Below are 18,726 nucleotides of genomic sequence, written 5' to 3'. Positions count from 1 at the left end.
TCCATAATTAGCCTTTAAACCATTGTACTATATCATCACTGGTGTGTGTTGCTTACTTCTTGTCAATGCAGATTAAAAACTTCTTCCTCCAGAACACTGACTTTGCAGGAGCTTTTATTAGAAAACGTTATTTGGGAACAGAGCGTACTTGTTCCAAACCTCTAAATGGCACTGCACTGGCTTTGTGTTGCAGTTGAAAAGTACATTTTGTGCTTTTTGTTCATTTTTTCTCATTCCTTTTAATTAAAGCTATATTAGAAATGATCTTTTCTGAAAAAACTTATATTCTGACTTAAACTACTTTTGCACTTTTCTTGGTCATTAATACCGATCTACAGATCTGTACAACTCTCTATGCTCAACTAAACTGATGCTGCTGAAGGGTGGAAAATTTTCCCTTTGTCTGGATTCATTGTTGTCCAGAGTTATTGTCCAGTTGATCTTCAGTTAGTTTTCTGAATATCTACTACCAGGATATTGGAGTGGTTTATGGATGGTCATGACTGCAACAATGATATCAGTTTGCCTCCAACAGGGAGTTTCTTCTTGATTTGGCAATACTTGGGTTCTCTCTGTAACATAAGACAATGGATTTGGATATGGTGGTATTTAAGATTCTAATAGACATGTATTACAAATAACTGTTAAGTATAAACATTACATTCCTCAGGCACATAAGTGTCTCAATAAACATTAAGTTTTTAGTTGACAACAGAGGAGCCTGCTTCCAGTAGTGTGTCATGCTTCTAATGCTCTGAGGAAAGATTGTTTAAGATCTTTACATCCCTTAGGTGACATAATGTTTTGAGCATTTCTTTTAAAGGTATACTGAAGAACTAACCATGATCCATAACCCAACAGTAATTTCTATAACATGCATCTAGTGTTTAAATCACAGAAACATAGAAAATACATGCAGGAGTAGGCCATTCAGCCCTTCGAGCCTGCACCTCTAATTCAATACATTCGTGGCTGATCATGCAATCTCAGTATCCCATGCACGCTTTCTCTCAATACCCCTTGATCTCTTTAATTGCAAGGGCTACTTCCAGCTCCCTCTTGAATATATCTAATGAACTGGCCCCAACAACTGTCTGTGGGAGAGAATTCCACAGGTTCACAACACTGAGTGAAGAAATTACTCATCTCAACCTGAATGGCTTACCCCTTATTTTTAGACTGTGACCCCTAGTTCTGGATGTCCCAACATCAGGAACATACTTCCTGCATCTAGCTTGTCCAGTCCCTTCTGGAGAAAGTGAGGGCTGCAGATGCTGGAGATCAGAGCTGAAAATGTGTTGCTGGTAAAGCGCAGCAGGTCAGGCAGCATCCAGGGAACAGGAGAATCGACGTTTCGGGCATAAGCCCTTCTTCAGGAATGAGGAAAGTTTGTCCAGCAGGCTAAGATAAAAGGTAGGGAGGAGGGACTTGGGGGAGGGGCGTCGGAAATGCGATAGGTGGAAAGAGGTCAAGGTGAGGGTGATAGGTCAGACTGGGGTGGGGGCGGAGAGGTCAGGAAGAAGATTGCAGGTTAGGAAGGCGGTGCTGAATTCGATGGATTTGACTGAGACAAGGTGGGGGGAGAGGAAATGAGGAAACTGGTGAAATCCGAGTTCATCCCTTGTGGTTGGAGGGTTCCTCGGCGGAAGATGAGGCGCTCTTCCTCCAACCATCGTGTTGTTGTGGTCTGGCGATGGAGGAGTCCAAAGACCTGCATATCCTTGGTGGAGTGGGAGGGGGAGTTGAAGTGTTGAGCCACAGGGTGGTTGGGTTGGTTGGTCCGGGTGTCCCAGAGGTGTTCTCTGAAACGCTCCGCAAGTAGCCGGCCTGTCTCCCCAATAGAGAGGAGGCCACATCCGGTGCAGAGGATGCAATAGATGATGTGTGTGGAGGTGCAGGTGAATCTGTGGCGGATATGGAAGTTTCCTTTGGGGCCTTGGAGGGAGGTGAGGGATGAGGTGTGGGCGCAAGTCTTGCACCTCCTGCGGTTGCAGGGGTAGTTGCCGGGAGTGGAGGTTGGGTTGGTGGGGGGTGTGGATCTGACGAGGGAGTCACGGAGGGAGTGGTCTTTACGGAATGCTGATAGGGGAGTGGAGGGAAATATATCCTTGGTGGTGGAGTCCGTTTGGAGGTGGCGGAAATGACGGTGGATGATGCGCTGTACAAGGAGATTGGTGGGGTGGTAGGTGAGTACCAGTGGGGTTCTGTCCTGGTGGCGGTTGGAGGGGCGGGGCTCAAGGGCAGAGGAGCAGGAAGTGGAAGAGATGCGGTAGAGGGCATCGTCGACCACGTCGGGGGGGAAATTGCGGTCCTTGAAGAAGGAGGCCATCTGGGTTGTACGTTTTTGGCTACATCGATGACTGTATCGGCGCCGCCTCGTGCTCCCACGAGGAGGTTGAACAGTTCATCCACTTCACCAACACCTTCCACCCCGACCTCAAATTCACCTGGACAGTCTCAGATTCCTCCCTCCCTTCCTCGACCTTTCTATTTCTATCTCAGACGACCGAATCAACACGGACATCTACTAGAAACCGACCGACTCCCACAGCTACCTGGACTACACCTCCTCCCACCCTGCCCCCAGTAAAAACGCCATCCCATTCTCCCAATTCCTTCGACTCCGCCGCATCTGCTCCCAGGAGGACCAGTTCCAAAAACGTACAACCCAGATGGCCTCCTTCTTCAAGGACCGCAATTTCCCCCCTGACGTGGTCGACGATGCCCTCCACCACATCTCTTCCACTTCCTGCTCCTCTGCCCTTGAGCCCCGCCCCTCCAACCGCCACCAGGACAGAACCCCACTGGTCCTCACCTACCACCCCACCAATCTCCTTGTTCAGCGCATCATCCGCCGTCATTTCCGCCACCTCCAAACGGACCCCACCACCAAGGATATATTTCCCTCCCCTCCCCTATCAGCATTCCGTAAAGACCACTCCCTCTGTGACTCCCTCGTCAGATCCACACCCTCCACCAACCCAACCTCCACTTCCGGCACCTTCCCCTGCAACCGCAGGAGGTGCAAGACCTGCGCCCACACCTCCCCCCTCACCTCCCTCCAAGGCCCCAAAGGAAACTTCCATATCCGCCACAGATTCACCTGCACCTCCACACACATCATCTATTGCATCCTCTGCACCCGATGTGGCCTCCTCTATATTGGGGAGAGAGGCCGGCTACTTGCGGAGCGTTTCAGAGAACACCTCTGGGTCACCCGGACCAACCAACCCAACTACCCTGTGGCTCAACACTTCAACTCCCCCTCCCACTCCACCAAGGATATGCAGGTCTTTGGACTTCTCCTCCATCGCCAGACCACAACAACACAACGGTTGGAGGAAGAGCCCCTCATCTTCCGCCTAGGAACCCTCCAACCACAAGGGATGAACTCGGATTTCACCAGTTTCCTCATTTCCCCTCCCCCCCCACCTTGTCTCAGTCAAATCCATCGAATTCAGCACCGCCTTCCTAACCTGCAATCTTCTTCCTGACCTCTCCGCCCCCATCCCAGTCTGACCTATCACCCTCACCTTGACCTCTTTCCACCTATCACATTTCCGACGCCCCTCCCCCAAGTCCCTCCTCCCTACCTTTTATCTTAGCCTGAAGAAGGGCTTATGCCCGAAACGTCGATTCTCCTGTTCCCTGGATGCTACTTGACCTGCTGCGCTTTACCAGCAACACATTTTCAGCTCAGTCCCTTCAGGATTTTATGTTTCTTTGAGATCCCCCCTTAGTCTTCTATATTCCAGGGAGTACAAGCCCAGTCGATCTTATCTTTCTTCATATGTCAGTCCTACCATCCCATGAATCAGTCTGGTGAACCTTTGCTGGACTCCCTTAATAGCAAGCATGTCCTTTCTCATACTAGAAGACCAAAACTGCAGCCATACCTTAGTTGAATATACCAATTAAACATCTATTCCTTTAATAAAATTCCATGGTTTTGGACCAGCATCCTGTCCTCGTAGTGTATGATTCTAAGTTTCATCATTGGTTACCCCTGTCTTGTCCCTCTTGTAATTGTTGTGCTCCTCACTTCTGTCCTGCATGAACTCAATTGTGATTTTGTACACTGGCACTCATTCTTCATCTGGGACAGTGCCTGAAAATGCAACTAGCAGATTGGCTCAAATCTGGCTGCTGTTCTTCATGTTCTTAGAAGAATATCTAGAATATTCTGCTCTCTAAGGATAATATAAAAGTATTTCATATCTCGAACCATTGAGCAAAAAATTACTCGACTGTGAAGAGGGAAGAGGACCCAGGTACAATTTGTCTGTAATCAGTAATTTCTGATCTTTAGCCATTAAGATGATAGATCAGAACTCTGAGTTACTAACAGACATATTCAACTTTTAGATAAGATATGTCTCTTTTAAAATGAAACTGTAAGTCAAGCATGGCTAATGATGTACCCTCTAAGAATATAATTCGCTCACTGCAAGTAGTATCCCTGTGAGAACCATTTGAATGTGAGTTGTGGTGTTCTAAGGAAGCTTCAAAGAGAGAGGGACTTCAAAAGGCAGAGGTACAAGGTAATCTAATTACCTGCTCTCAGCAGGAAAATATCTCCTGGCAGTTATATTCCAGACTGTGGCCTTGAGTCAAAAGACATCGTTTTTTTCTTTACTCTTCTAAGAATATATAAAAAAGGGGTTTAAAAACCAACTGTAACCCATGGTCTGTGTGACTTAATGGGTTGATAGTGTGGACTAATGTGTTCTAAATGTAACAGCTGTTAAGCATCTCCACACAGGTATAAAGACAAGATAACCTCTTGTTCTGTGTGCTAGAAGCCAGTCACCATCAAAAAAGAAGCAGGTCACAAGAATTTCAGCTAGCCTACAAAGTCAAAAATCTCTACTCAACTACCAACACCTACATTACCAGTACCACCCAACATAATAGCTGTAATATTTAGTTAACTATTCTTTAGAGACTTACCTGTTTATTTTTTAACCTTTATCCTTTTTTGGACTCCCTTCTCATTTCTAATCTGTGTATGTCTTTTGCATTATTATTTCTTCTTGTGTATATTTACTAATAAACTCTCTCTCTTCTTTAAATCAGAAAGTGTGATGAAAATGACTCATTTTAAACATAATCCATTTGGTTTGGGAGAATGGTATCCACAGGGAAGGAGATTTTTTTTTAAAATTGTGTGACAAATTGAGGGAGTGGGAATGGAAAGTAACAGAGTCAGCTCATCTGGGATCATGACAGTGTGGGGTATTCCATGTGAAACTGTAACAAGTAGAGAACTTCACTGGGGGACTGATCATAACATTAGCAAATAAAGTAATTTCAGTCAAAAATTAAAGTCACATTAAAAACTAAATATTTACAACATATTGAAAATGACAGGTAATATAAAGAGTATTACTACTAAATAACTAGATTGGGTTATTGATACTTACAGCTAATAATTAGAACATCGTTGGGAAGGTCAAAATACCACTTTTTTATTTCTAAGTTTTTTAAAGTTCTGATGACTGAGCTTCTAATAATGTAACTTAAAGAAGCAGGCTTAAACATAACAAACTGTGCCTAGAAATGTGATTTTGATTAGTAAGTGGAAGCATCCACTTTGAAACTTTGTGGTGAGAATAACATACAAACAAAATAACATACAAATAAAATGAACAGAAGTAAAATATTCAGGGAAGGTTCCATAGATTCACTTAATATTAAACAAGGTCTAGTTCTACTTTGAAAAAGTATGCTGTTTAAATTACAACCAAAGCCTTTGCCAAATACACCATATGTTCAGCTGTGCTGAAAGGAAGTCTAGCTTCTTCGCATTTCATTCTTTTCAACCAGCAGTACGATCCTTCCGGCAGTACATCCTGTTTAGAGCTGCTGTGAACAGCTTGGCATCAAGAGTTGTGTTGCATAACTTCCCACAGAACGTACATCGTATTTGTCCATATAATTGTATATTGTCTAATTAAGCCAATGCTTATTGATCGTTATAATTTTACAAGCTTTTTGAATACTTCTTCCCTGAGGATCCTTAGTGTGTCCAGTGGGCCAATGTTTAGAATTGGTTTTTAAAACGTGCTCTTCTGAGTAAAATATAATAGTTTCTTTACCATTACATAACATCTTTATTAATTCAAGATGGTAAGTGGGAACAGTAAATCACATTAATTGAAATTTAAAAGGAAGTGAACAATTAAAGGAACAGAAATTAGCCGGACAGAAACTCATACTGTCTTTGCAAAGCTCAAAGATCATTTCAATCCATTGGCAAAAATTCCCAAGTTTGAAGGGAGAAAGAGCTAAGAAATGTTTCTCGAAACCTGAGGAAAAGGAGACCCAATACACAGATATAATTATGCAGGTTAGTAACAAAATTGTTTAGACACCTCTTTAATAGCTACCAGTGTGGCATAAATGGATGAGATAATGAGGTGGCTATGAGTAGACTGTCCTATATTGCATTTTATTGTGCCATCTACTTGTGTCCAAATAGTAGCATACTTAATGTAATGTCATGAAGTATGAACATAAGAATTATAAGTATGAACCTATGAGGTAGAAACTCAAAATGAATACTTCCTTACTAAAGAGTATCGATTTGAGTGGCCTTCTCTTTCCCTGGAAGAACCCTCAGTGAATCTTCACATCTTGACAAAGTTATTAAAATGCAAATAATCCCTCAGGACATATCTTTAGAATTGTTAAAATTTAAATTACCCTTCCTGTGATAAATGGCGGCAGTTCAGAACGACTCACAAGAATACCAATTCAAGGGGAAAACAAACATTTGTACTGCATGACAGGTAGACATGTTGGTTTTCCCCTTGAACTGCTATTCTTGTAAGTTGCCTGATGCGTGCAAGATGAAAAGCTTAGACAAAATGTGTATTTTTGCAGCAATGCTCAAATCTTTTCCTTGAGTATATGTATATCAGTATGAATGAGGTAGTAGGTGTGGTTATGTATATTCAGCATTGACCAATAAACAAATATCTATCCTTGAAAACATTTGTTTAAAAAGCTGTTATCACCTAGTTGGAAAGTGGCATAGAAAGAAAGCCATATTTACCATCTTCCCCCCTCCCCTTCCGACCCATAACATGAGAAATAAACACAGACAGCTTTGAGTCTGAGTTTACCATTAATCTCACTGGTTGTGTCAACTCTAATGTTGCTATCAATAGATATTTTCCACTTGAATTTTTGCTGACCCAATTCTCAGAAGATAGTTCCACATAGTCATTAACCACTTAACTGTGATAAGTTTGCAAATGTTTGCAAATATTGTGGCATCTTGGCAGGTGTACCTTTTTCTAGTGTCACTGAAAGTGTGTCATACTGAATTGGAATATCTCTGATAAATTTTAACACAATTGAGCACTCAAGTGCCTTAATGATGTCAACAGTCCGGCTGTCCTAATTTTGTTTCACAAAACTGGAGCAACTGCGTACCCAAATTATCTGTCAAAGTGAGATCTTCCCATCTCAATGCTCTGATACAATTTGTATAGACATTAGCAGATGGGCACTGCTGAAGAAGCAGCAGGACCTGCCAGGAATCACTGTTACATTCTCCTTTGTTCAAATACTTGGATAAGGTTGAATTGGCAAACCTACTGGTGCCGTGTCAATTTCAGCCATAGACACAAAGGCTTATTGTGAACATAAATGAGCACAGAAAGAAAAAGAACAGTGCCTCATATTGTTGAACTGATCTTTTTATTAAAATGAACTACAGAATACAACAGAACACCTGGGAATGATGAATGCATGTTACAAATGTCTAGGAGTTTTGCTTGGTCTTGGAGTCCTTAAGGAGGTGAAATTGGATTCGCTGAAATACTTAATATAGATTTCAATTATTTTAGAATCTGAATATTTTATTCCATGCCCTTTACCCACTCCCACACCCCAGGCCAAGTCATCACATGTGTGACTTTCAGCACAGCCAATCCATTTCAGCTACTTTTGGTTCCCATTATCGGCTTTTCTCCTTCCTTGGCTTACTGTCAACCATCCTTTGTCCTGCCTATATGTCTTTCTCACACTCTGGGCTCTGTCTCCATTTATTCACTTACTGTTTTTACCCACCCATTCCCAGTCTTCAGTTTATATATACCACCTTTACCTAACTACAGTTTGGTTCTGATGAAGGGTCACTGGGCTCAAAGTGTTGACTCTACATTCTCTCCACAGATGCTGCCACACTTGCTGGGATTCGCCAGCAATTTCTGTTTTGTTTAAAATTCAAACCCCTTGTTAGGAATAAACCATAGGTATAATCTGTAAAACCATTTAACATTAGTGGGCGGCACGGTGGCACAGTGGTTAGCACTGTTGCCTCACAGCGCCAGAGACCCGGGTTCAATTCCCGCCTCAGGCGACTGACTGTGTGGAGTTTGCACATTCTCCCCGTGTCTGCGTGGGTTTCCTCCGAGTGCTCCGGTTTCCTCCCACAGTCCAAAAATGTGCAGGTCAGGTGAATTGGCCGTGCTAAATTACCCGTAGTGTTAGGTGCGGGGTAAATGTAGGGGAATGGGTCTGGGTGGGTTGCGCTTCGGCGGGTCGGTGTGGACTTGTTGGGCCGAAGGGCCTGTTTCCACACTGTAAATAATCTAATTACTATGAACTATATTGACTGTAACTAATCTCTAGTTTTTTTGTTTCTTTTTGCACCCATTCCTGTCCAAGTAAGTATTAATGCAGTATTAAAAAACATTTCTTAAAGTGTGAAATTGCCAAATCTCAAGAAAAAAAAATCATAGTCTTGGAAATCTACTTTGTAATAGAAAGTTAGTCATAGAAGGATGGTTAGTTTTTTATGTTTCGTTAAGTTTATGCCTGTATTTAGAAGAAATTGACAATTGCTTGTAGCTAGAATTTCCACATTGGCACCAAATTGGATTACTTTAGGAAACTTCTTTCAGTGTATTTTCTTTGCCTGAAGATTACCAGTCAATGGCTAATTATTTGTCAAAATATTCTCTAAATAACCTTTGTTGAAAAATGATTGAACTACAAGGTACCACCTGCATTATAGGAGAAGAAATAAAGCATGTGACAGCTGTCACTTATTTTCTCATTGGTGGAAATGAGTGACAGTAAACAATAAGAATGATTTTTAAAATTCAGTGTAAGAATTTTACCTGTGCTGCACCTAAATCTCCCTAACACTCAGATCTAACTTTAAGCATGAGGTCCCAATTGTCCATTAATGCATTCCTGCAACAGGACACAAGTTACAACCAACAGCCACAGCTTCTTCCTCCTTCTCAGATACTGTTTCCTTTCAGAGTCTCCCATGATAGAAGCATCTAGAATTCACTTATGTGCACCCCGTGCTTCCTAAACTGGTTCGGTTTATGCTTTGGCTTTGTTAATATCACAAACTACTGTTCATATGCCTTCAACATATTTTTAATATGAATGTGTTATCAATGTGACAATGACCAGATAATCTGATTTGTGATGTTGTTTGAGGGATATATATTGAGCAGGACACTGTAAATAATTGCATTGCTTTTCTTTGAAATAGTCCCATGAGATTTTTTACGCCCACCTGAACAGACATGTGGGTCCTTAGTTTGATAATCTCATAAAAAATATGCCATTAACTTACTGGCCAATTCAAATCACCCTTTAGATTGTGATCAGCTTGAAAGAGTTTGACTTATATTTGTGCTGAAAATGTGTTGTTGGAAAAGCGCAGCTGGTCAGGCAGCATCCAAGGAGCAGGAGAATCAACGTTTCAGGCATGAGCCCTTCTTCAGGAATGAGGAAAGTGTGCCAAGCGGGCGAAGATAAAAAGTAGGGAGGAGGGACTTGGGGGAGGGGCGTTGGAAATGCGATAGGTGGAAGGAGGTTAAGGTGAGGGTGATAGGCCGGAGAGGGGGGTGGGGGCGGAGAGGTCAGGAAGAAGATTGCAGGTTAGGAAGGTGGTGCTGAGTTCGAGGGTTGGGACTGAGACAAGGTGGGGGGAGGGGAAATGAAGAAACTGGAGAAGTCTGAGTTCATCCCTTGTGGTTGGAGGGTTCCTCGGCGGAAGATGAGGCGCTCTTCCTCCAGCCGTCATGTTGCTATGGTCTGGCGATGGAGGAGTCCAAGGACCTGCATGTCCTTGGTGGAGTGGGAGGGGGAGTTGAAGTGTTGAGCCACAGGGTGGTTGGGTTGGTTAGTCCGGGTGTCCCAGAGGTGTTCTCTGAAACGTTCCGCAAGTAGGCGGCCTGTCTCCCCAATATAGAGGAGGTCACATCGGGTGCAGCGGATGCAGTAAATGTTGTGTGTGGAGGTGCAGGTGAATTTGTGGCGGATATGGAAGGATCCCTTGGGGCCTTGGAGGGAAGTAAGGGGGGAGGTGTGGGCACAAGTTTTGCATTTCTTGCGGTTGCAGGGGAAGGTTCTGGGACTGGAGGTTGGGTTGGTGGGGGGTGTGGACCTGACGAGGGAGTCACGGAGAGAGTGGTCTTTTCGGAATGCTGATAGGGGAGGGGAGGGAAATATATCCCTGGTGGTGGGGTCCGTTTAGAGGTGGTGGAAATGACGAAGGATGATACGATGTATATGGAGGTTGGTGGGGTGGTAGGTGAGGACCAGTTGGGTTCTATCTTGGTGGTGATTGGAGGGGGCGGGGCTCCAGGGCGGAGGAGCGGGAAGTGGAGGAGATGCGGTGGAGAGCATCGCCGATCACGTCTGGGGAGAAATTGCGGTCTTTGAAGAAGGAGGCTATCTGGGTTGTTCGGTATTGGAACTGGTCCTCCTGGGAGCAGGTGCGGCGGAGACGAAGTAATTGTGAATATGGGATGGCGTTTTTACAGGGGGCAGGGTGGGAGGAGGTGTAGTCTAGGTAGCTGTGGGAGTTGGTCGGTTTCTCGTAAATGTCCGTGTTGATTCGGTTGCCCGAGACAGAAATGGAGAGGTCTAGGAAGGGGAGTGAGTAGTCTGGGACAGTCCAGATAAATTTGAGGTCAGGGTGGAAGGTATTGGTAAAGTGGATGAACTGTTCAACCTCCTCGTGGGAACACGAGGCAGCGCCGATACAGTCATCGATGTAGCGGAGGAAAAGGTGGGGGCTGGTGCCAGTGTAGCTGCGGAAGATGGACTGTATCAAAGCCCTTTGTGTTTTTTTTGTGGCGGATATGGAAGGATCCCTTGGGGCCCCCCGCTTCCTCCTTTCCCGCCGTACCAACCAGTACCCTTCCACTGACACCCTCCTTCGACTGGCTGAACTGGTCCTCACTCTGAACAACCTCTCTTTCCAATCCTCCCACTTCCTCCAAACCAAAGGAGTCGCCATGGGCACCCGCATGGGCCCCAGCTATGCCTGCCTCTTTGTAGGATATGTGGAACAATCCATCTTCCACAGCTACACTTGCACCACCCCCCACCTTTTCCTCTGCTACATCGATGACTTTATCGGCGCTGCCTCGTGCTCCCATGAGGAGGTTGAACAGTTCATCCACTTTACCAACACCCTCCAGCCCGACCTCAAATTTACCTGGACTGTCTCAGACTCCTCCCTCTCCTTCCTAGACCCCTCCATTTCTGTCTCGGGCGACCGAATCAAAACGGACATTTACTATAAACCGACCAACTCCCACAGCTACCTAGACTACACCTCCTCCCAACCTGCCCCCTGTAAAAACACCATCCCATATTCACAATTCCTTCGTCTCTGCTGCACCTGCTCCTAGGAGGACCAGTTCCAATACCGTACAACCCAGATGGCCTCCTTCTTCAAAGACCGCAATTTCCCCCCAGACGTGATCGGCGATGCTCTCCACCGCATCTCCTCCACTTCCCGCTCCTCCGCCCTAGAGCCCTGCCCCTCCAATCGCCACCAGGACAGAACCCCACTCGTCCTCACCTACCACCCGACCAACCTCCATATACATCATATCATCCGTCGTCATTTCCGCCACCTCCAAATGGACCCCACCACCAGGGATATATTTCCCTCCCCTCCCCTATCAGCATTCCGAAAAGATCACTCCCTCTGTGACTCCCTCGTCAGGTCCACACCCCCCACCAACCCAACCTCCAGTCCCAGAACCTTCCCCTGCAACCGCAAGAAATGCAAAACTTGCGCCCACACCTCCCCCCTTACTTCCCTCCAAGGCCCCAAGGGATCCTTCCATATCCGCCACAAATTCACCTGCACCTCCACACACATCATTTGCTGCATCCGCTGCACTCCATGTGGCCTCCTCTATATTGGGGAGACAGGCCGCCTACTTGCGGAACGTTTCAGAGAACACCTCTGGGACACCCGGACCAACCAACCCAACCACCCCGTGGCTCAACACTTCAACTCCCCCTCCCACTCCACCAAGGACATGCAGGTCCTTGGACTCCTCCATCGCCAGACCATAGCAACATGACGGCTGGAGGAAGAGCGTCTCATCTTCCGCCTAGGAACCCTCCAACCACAAGGGATGAACTCGGACTTCTCCAGTTTCCTCATTTACCCTCCCCCCACCTTGTCCCAGTCCCAACCCTCGAACTCAGCACCACCTTCCTAACCTGCAATCTTCTTCCTGACCTCTCCGCCCCCACCCCCACTCTGGCCTATCACCCTCACCTTGACCTCCTTCCACCTAACGCATTTCCAACGCCCCTCCCCCAAGTCCCTCCTCCCTACTTTTTATCTTAGCCCGCTTGGCACATTTTCTTCATTCCTGAAGAAGGGCTCATGCCCGAAACATTGATTCTCCTGCTCCTTGGATGCTGCCTGACCTGCTGCGCTTTTCCAACAACACATTTGCAGCTCTGTTCTCCAGCATCTGCAGTCCTCACTTTCTCCTGACTTATATTTGTGTTAAGTAGAAGGTACACTACTTTACAACCAAGATGTTAAAGCAAGGCTAACTGTTCCATTCGTGTTCCCTGTGATTTTCCTCTCATTTAATTTAGTGCATGAAAAGTCATACACTGGTGATTATATAAGCAGAAAGCATCGGGTATTTTTATTAAGAATGTGGAGATGTTATGAGTTAATTCAATTACTTACAGAAAATAGTCCATTAAATCAACCAAAAGCATAGCTGCATGATTGACCTTGCTGATTGCAAATAAACCATGTACATTTTCTTTACAGAAAGAATAGTGCATTTTACAAAAGAGAGGTAAGTGCATAAATCTGTTTATTTTGTGTACAAAATATCTCTTGTAATTTTTAATGCAGACAGCAATACTACAAATGCAGTAATTCATTGTCATTGGTTTAGTTAGGCAAATGTCATTTGATATATGTTCTATATTCATTGTTAGAATGCAACAATATAACATTAAAAATACTAGCCTCCTGACTGGGCATCCATTAAAGTTATATACAAGGCAAGGATTTGTGTGTCAGACCTTTTATGCTTTGAGTTACCATATCTGTGTAGTACAGTTACTTTGAATCTCTTGATAGGTTTTGTTACATTACCATACTGATGAACATCTAGCAGCTAAGGTAGAAGCATTGTCCAGCAGATAGTAGGCCTTACCTTTAGGCCAGTCACTAACCAATAAAGGAAGTAATTTGTGGTGGTGATTGGGAGGTGAAAAAAAAAATTATTGGCTCCAGACTTTGAATTGGGCACTTGCAAGTAAGAAAGGGGTGAATCAGGTATTCTCAAAACCAAGTGAACACCTCAAAGATAAAATTACAATGCACAAGAAAATAGGTAAAATATAAGTAAATATGGATGAAAGGACAAAATGGCAATAGATCTAAGTGTCTGACACTGTACTAAGATTAATGACAGGTGACCTGAGGTTGTAATGTGCTAGGCAATTTAAATACAGGTTTTTCTCTTTCTAAAATTTACTGTTTTCCCATAGTGTCCCAGTGACAGAGAAAGGGTAGACCAAGCCTTGACTGTGAGATAGGACTTCCTGCCAGTTATGGATAGGCAACTGTCTAAAGATCTCTAATCAGAGTTGAGGTCTTTGCATCTTCTGAGTCCCAAGTTAGTAAGCTCACTGTGGTTTGCCAGTCACCTTAACCCCTACCTGCCAGTTCCTGCTCCAAGCTAATCCAAGTGTGATTCGAAAATCATGATACAGAAAGCAAGGTTAACATGACGAGGAAATAAATGCAAAAGTTTCACTGTAATACAAGCAGATCTCTCAAGTCTTAATTCAAAGTGAATCAAATTATTAGCTGAAATGTGACAGTGATAGGAAGTGAGTGTGGAAATTTATCTGCTTTAAGAAGGATTTATAAACAAAATAAATTTGGATACTTTATTCCTAAATAACTGAGTGTGTGTTCTGTGACTGAGTAAAAAAATATTGGGCTGAACCCTACCTGAAATTGGCTGTCATTTTTGGCAAATTTCCACGAGCCCAAGAGAATTTTCTCACGTTATCTTCCCAACTCGTCTCATTGCCTAGAATCCACACCCCTATGGTACCACACTCACCACAGGTGGAAGTACTGGCCGCTGCCAGGGTGTCTGGCACCAGCTCCATCTTTAGAGCCTAGCTGGGCATCCCGGTCACGTGCTGGTAGTTTGCAGTTGCCCAGTGCAGTTGTCCATTTTATTTTCCCTGGACATGTCGGACAGAGCAACCTGTTTTGCTGACCGGGACCTCAAGATCCAGCTGGATGGGAGTTGTATGCGGTCACTATGCAGCAAACTTGCACTGATGACTTACGGAGGTTCAGAGATCAGTTGGTGAGCTGGCATCTCCAGGTAACCATTCTGACTTTCACGTCAGGAACTATTGCCATCCAGTTTCCCTGCAATGGATGGAGGAATGGGAAGCTGCATATCAATGAAGCAAGATGCCATAACAGTGAGGATGTTCTGGATGTAAGTTGCTTGCTGAGCTGGAAGGTTTGTTTTCAGACGTTTTGTTACCATGCTAAGTAACACCATCAGTGAGCTTCTGGTGAATGTTGCAAATGGGCCTCCTGCCTGTCACCAGTGATTATCCCCGTCTCACTGTCCAGTGTTTGGATTGAAAATGGGACTTTCGTTCTCGACTGAGAAGTTCTTTACTCCCTTTTCTTATGATTTTCCCAACTTTATCACCAAAATCCATGTCATTCAGAGCATATGTAGATTCCACCCATTGACTTATTTTGGGAGTAATTTCATTCCAGCTTTGCAAATACTGTTTACACAGTGATTAGACTTTTGCTTTTGATTTGGAAAGGAATCAGATTTACTTTTAAACCTATTTGTGTGCTTAGTTTTGTTTCAGTGGTAGCAACAGGTTTTGTTGTTGCAACACTTTCAGTAAATGCCTCAGGTTGTTTTTTTTATATATGTTAAAGACCTTGTGTAAATGGAAGCTGATCTTTTTTTAAAAAACATGGGGGAAAGTCACTGGATTAGTGATCCAGAGGCCCACACTGATGCTCTGAGAATATAGTTTCAAATCCCATCATCAGATTTAAAAACTAATCTAATGGTGACCATGAAAGTTTTGTCAATTATTATTAAATTCCTATCTGACTCACTAATGCCCTTTAGGGATGGCCTTTTCTATCCTACTGTGATTCAGAACCCCCACAATGTTGTTAAATCTTAGGCCTCCAAAATGGCATAACAAACTATTCAGTTATATCAAACTGCTATGAAATCTGAAGAAAGGAATGAAAACAGACTAATGGCTGAGCATTGACCTTGTTATGAGTAACAGCAATGACAAAACCAACTCTGCTGACCCTGCAAAGTCCTCCTTACTGAGACATTGTGCTAAAATTAGAACAGTAACATAGTCATACTCACAGAATTATACTTTATAGCTGATAAGCCAGGCACCAGCATCACCATTCCTTTGTGTCCACAGGTTGCAACATAGTGGTATACAGTCAGGAGGGAGTTGTAATGAAAGTTTCCAACATTGATTCCAGATCCTATGGAGTCAAGTCAAACATGGACAAGGAAATCACCTGCTGATTACCACCCAGGCCAGCTTCTCATCTGATGAATCAGTACTCCTCCAATTGGAGGAAGGACTGGAGGGGGCAAGGGCACAGAATATACTCTGGATGGGGGAACTTCAATGTCCATCACTAAGAATAGCTCTGGAGTTTCACCAATTATTGAACTGATTGCATCCTAGAGAATATAGCTGCCTGATTGAGTCTAAGGTGGTGGTGAGAAAACCAGAAAGAGGGAAAACCTATTTGACCTTTCCTCACTAATCTATCTATCACAGACATATCTGTCTGTGACAATATTCTTGGTAGTAATCATGATGTAGTTATATGGAGATGAGGTCCCATCTTCATATGCAGCATGCTCTCCATTGTACAGCACTGCCACGGTGCTAACTGCGATAGCTTTCAAACAGATCTAGTAATTTAAAGTTGAGCATCCATAAAGTATTGTGGCTATCAGCAGCAACAGTATGCAACTATAATCAAGCATAACCCCATTGTAACCATTGCCATCAAATCAGGACACCAGTCCTCGTTCACTGAAGATTGCTGGAGGGCATGTCAGAACCAGCATGAAGCATCTCTTAAAATGTACTGTTAAGCAGCACTTGCTCAGCAGTATGCTGCTCATTGATGCTCAATTTGCATTATGGCAGGGCAAATCAGCTCTTAACATCATTAGAACCTTGACTCAAATATAGACAAAAGAACTGAATGCCAGAGGTGAGGTGAGAATGACTGAACTTGACATCAAGGCAGCATTTGATCAAGTATGATAGCATGGAGCCCTGGCAAAACTGGAATCAATAGGATGTAGGGGGAATTGGGGACTCTGCTAGTTGCAATCATACTCAGCACAAAGGAAGATCGTTGTGGTTGTTGGAGATTAATCATCTCAGTCCCAGGACATCTCTTCAGGATTCCTCAGGGTACTAACCTAGATCTGACTATCTTCAGTTGCTTCATCAATGACCTTCCCTCTATTGTAAAGTCAGAAGTATCAATATGCAATTATGAGTAAACATTGTTCAGTCCAATTTGCTGTTCCTCAGACACTGAAGCAGTCCTTGCCTATAAACAGAAAGACCTAATCAACATCCGGGTTTGAGCTGATAAGTGGCAAGTTACATTCGTGCTACAAAGTACCAGAGAATGGCCACCCCCGACATGTGAAAATGCAACCGTTGCCTCTTGGCATTCAATGACATTACCATCACTGAGCTCTGAGCTCCTCCTACTAACATCCTGGGGTTTGCCAATGATAAGAAACTGAAATAGTACAATATAAATCCTAGGGCTGTAAGAGCAGATCAGAGGTTAAGAGTTTTGTAGCACAATGTTTACCTACTGACTCCCCAAAGCCACTCCTTTATCTACAAAGGCAGAATTGGGAGTCTTCTCCACTTGTCTGGATAAATGCAGCTCCAAAACCACAAGAAATCCAAAGCTTGAATGTCATCCCATCCGACACTTTCAACATTCTTTCCCTCTACCACCAACTCGCAGTGGCAACACTGTGTACCATCTACAAGTTGCACTGCAGCAATCCACATGGCTTCATAAACAGCACCTTCCAAACTCATGACATGTCCTACCTCAGATGATGAGGGCAACAGGTGCATGGAAACATCACCACCTTCAGGTTCCTCTCAAAGCAATATACCATCCTGACTTGGAAGTATAACACCTTTCCTTCACTGCTGCTGGATTAAAATCTTGGGATTATATGGACACAGACAGACACATACAGACAGACAGACAGACACATACAGACAGACAGACATGCACGGTACCACCTACATAAGGATAATGAGGGATGGGTGATAAATGCTGGTACAGCCAATGACAACACCATGCTGTAAACAAATATTACAACATAGTAGAATCCTGCAGAGCATTTCTGATATTTTCTGTGTATTTTAATTATATTAGAGATTAATAATTGCTAAAAGAAAATAGTTTGGTCCAATGCCAATTGGCACATAATACAGCGATTGCATTATCTTTACACTCAGTATTAAAACTCTACTCTTATTGGGAGATTTTCACAGGCCAAGAGGAAAACCTTTGAAACGTTCCTAGTGAAAATAATGTTGCTGCTAAACAATGTGGGAAATTAAGAATAATTTCTGTGATAAGGAACGATCTACCACTTATTTAGTGATACCATCTTAGAATTACCATAGCATGCACCTTGCTACAAAATAAAACATACAGAACAAATGTGTGTCTAAAATTTGCTAAGGTGTTAAGATACCATGAAAAATGCATTGAATTACACATTTTTTTTTCCTTTCTCGCTGCAATTGTGTGAACTGTCTCTTTGGACAACTAGATTGAATATTACAAAAAAGCATTGACAAGATCAAGAGTTAAATCATCTGTGTCCTTGGAGGGGTATGTTTTCTTCTCTATTCAATTGTATAACTCTAACTTGGTTATCTATAGACATAGTCAGGGACTTTTCTTCAGTGCATCTTTTTCATCTTGGTAATGTTCTCCCACTATCAATTCCTTATTTTGATAATTCTTTTCAGAAATGTCTGTTACTTTGTTATTATTTTGTATTGTCATTATTCATATATCAGCCTTCACAGAGAATTTGTGTGGGCTATTCTTCAGGTGGCAGAGCTGAACAGTTCTCACCTACCATTCCATCAGCATCCACATCCAGAAGACCATCAGACACCATTTCTGCCACCTCCAACAAGATGTCACCACCAGACATATATCCCCCTCGCCTCCCTGTCCACCTTCCACAGGGGGCTGTTCCCTCCGGGACACCCTTGTCCACTCTTCCTTCATTCCCAACACCCCCCACAACCCCACAGCACCTTCCCCTGCAATTATTGAAGGTG

General features: G+C 43.7%; 1 protein-coding gene across 2 annotated transcripts in view; it reads left to right on the top strand.

Annotated features, from left to right (window-relative positions):
- The window catches only part of rgs11 (regulator of G protein signaling 11), a 150,518-nt gene that overhangs the window by 89,361 nt on the left and 42,431 nt on the right, over nucleotides 1–18,726 (top strand). For both annotated transcript variants that reach the window (XR_015760574.1, XM_043711561.2), the window contains exons 10-11: nucleotides 13,086–13,109; nucleotides 18,204–18,265. Coding sequence is in view for 1 of the 2 variants with exons in the window: in XM_043711561.2 (XP_043567496.1) it covers nucleotides 13,086–13,109; nucleotides 18,204–18,265 (86 nt within the window). In the remaining variant the exon portion in view is untranslated. The remainder of the gene's footprint in view (nucleotides 1–13,085; nucleotides 13,110–18,203; nucleotides 18,266–18,726) is intronic.

This window comes from Chiloscyllium plagiosum, unplaced genomic scaffold (assembly GCF_037043375.1).
Source record: "Chiloscyllium plagiosum isolate Xiang-an unplaced genomic scaffold, Cpla_swu_hap1 HiC_scaffold_20, whole genome shotgun sequence".
Lineage (NCBI taxonomy): Eukaryota > Metazoa > Chordata > Chondrichthyes > Orectolobiformes > Hemiscylliidae > Chiloscyllium > Chiloscyllium plagiosum.
Note: the sequence above shows the minus strand (reverse complement) of the source record. Positions and strands in the feature narration are given on the sequence as shown.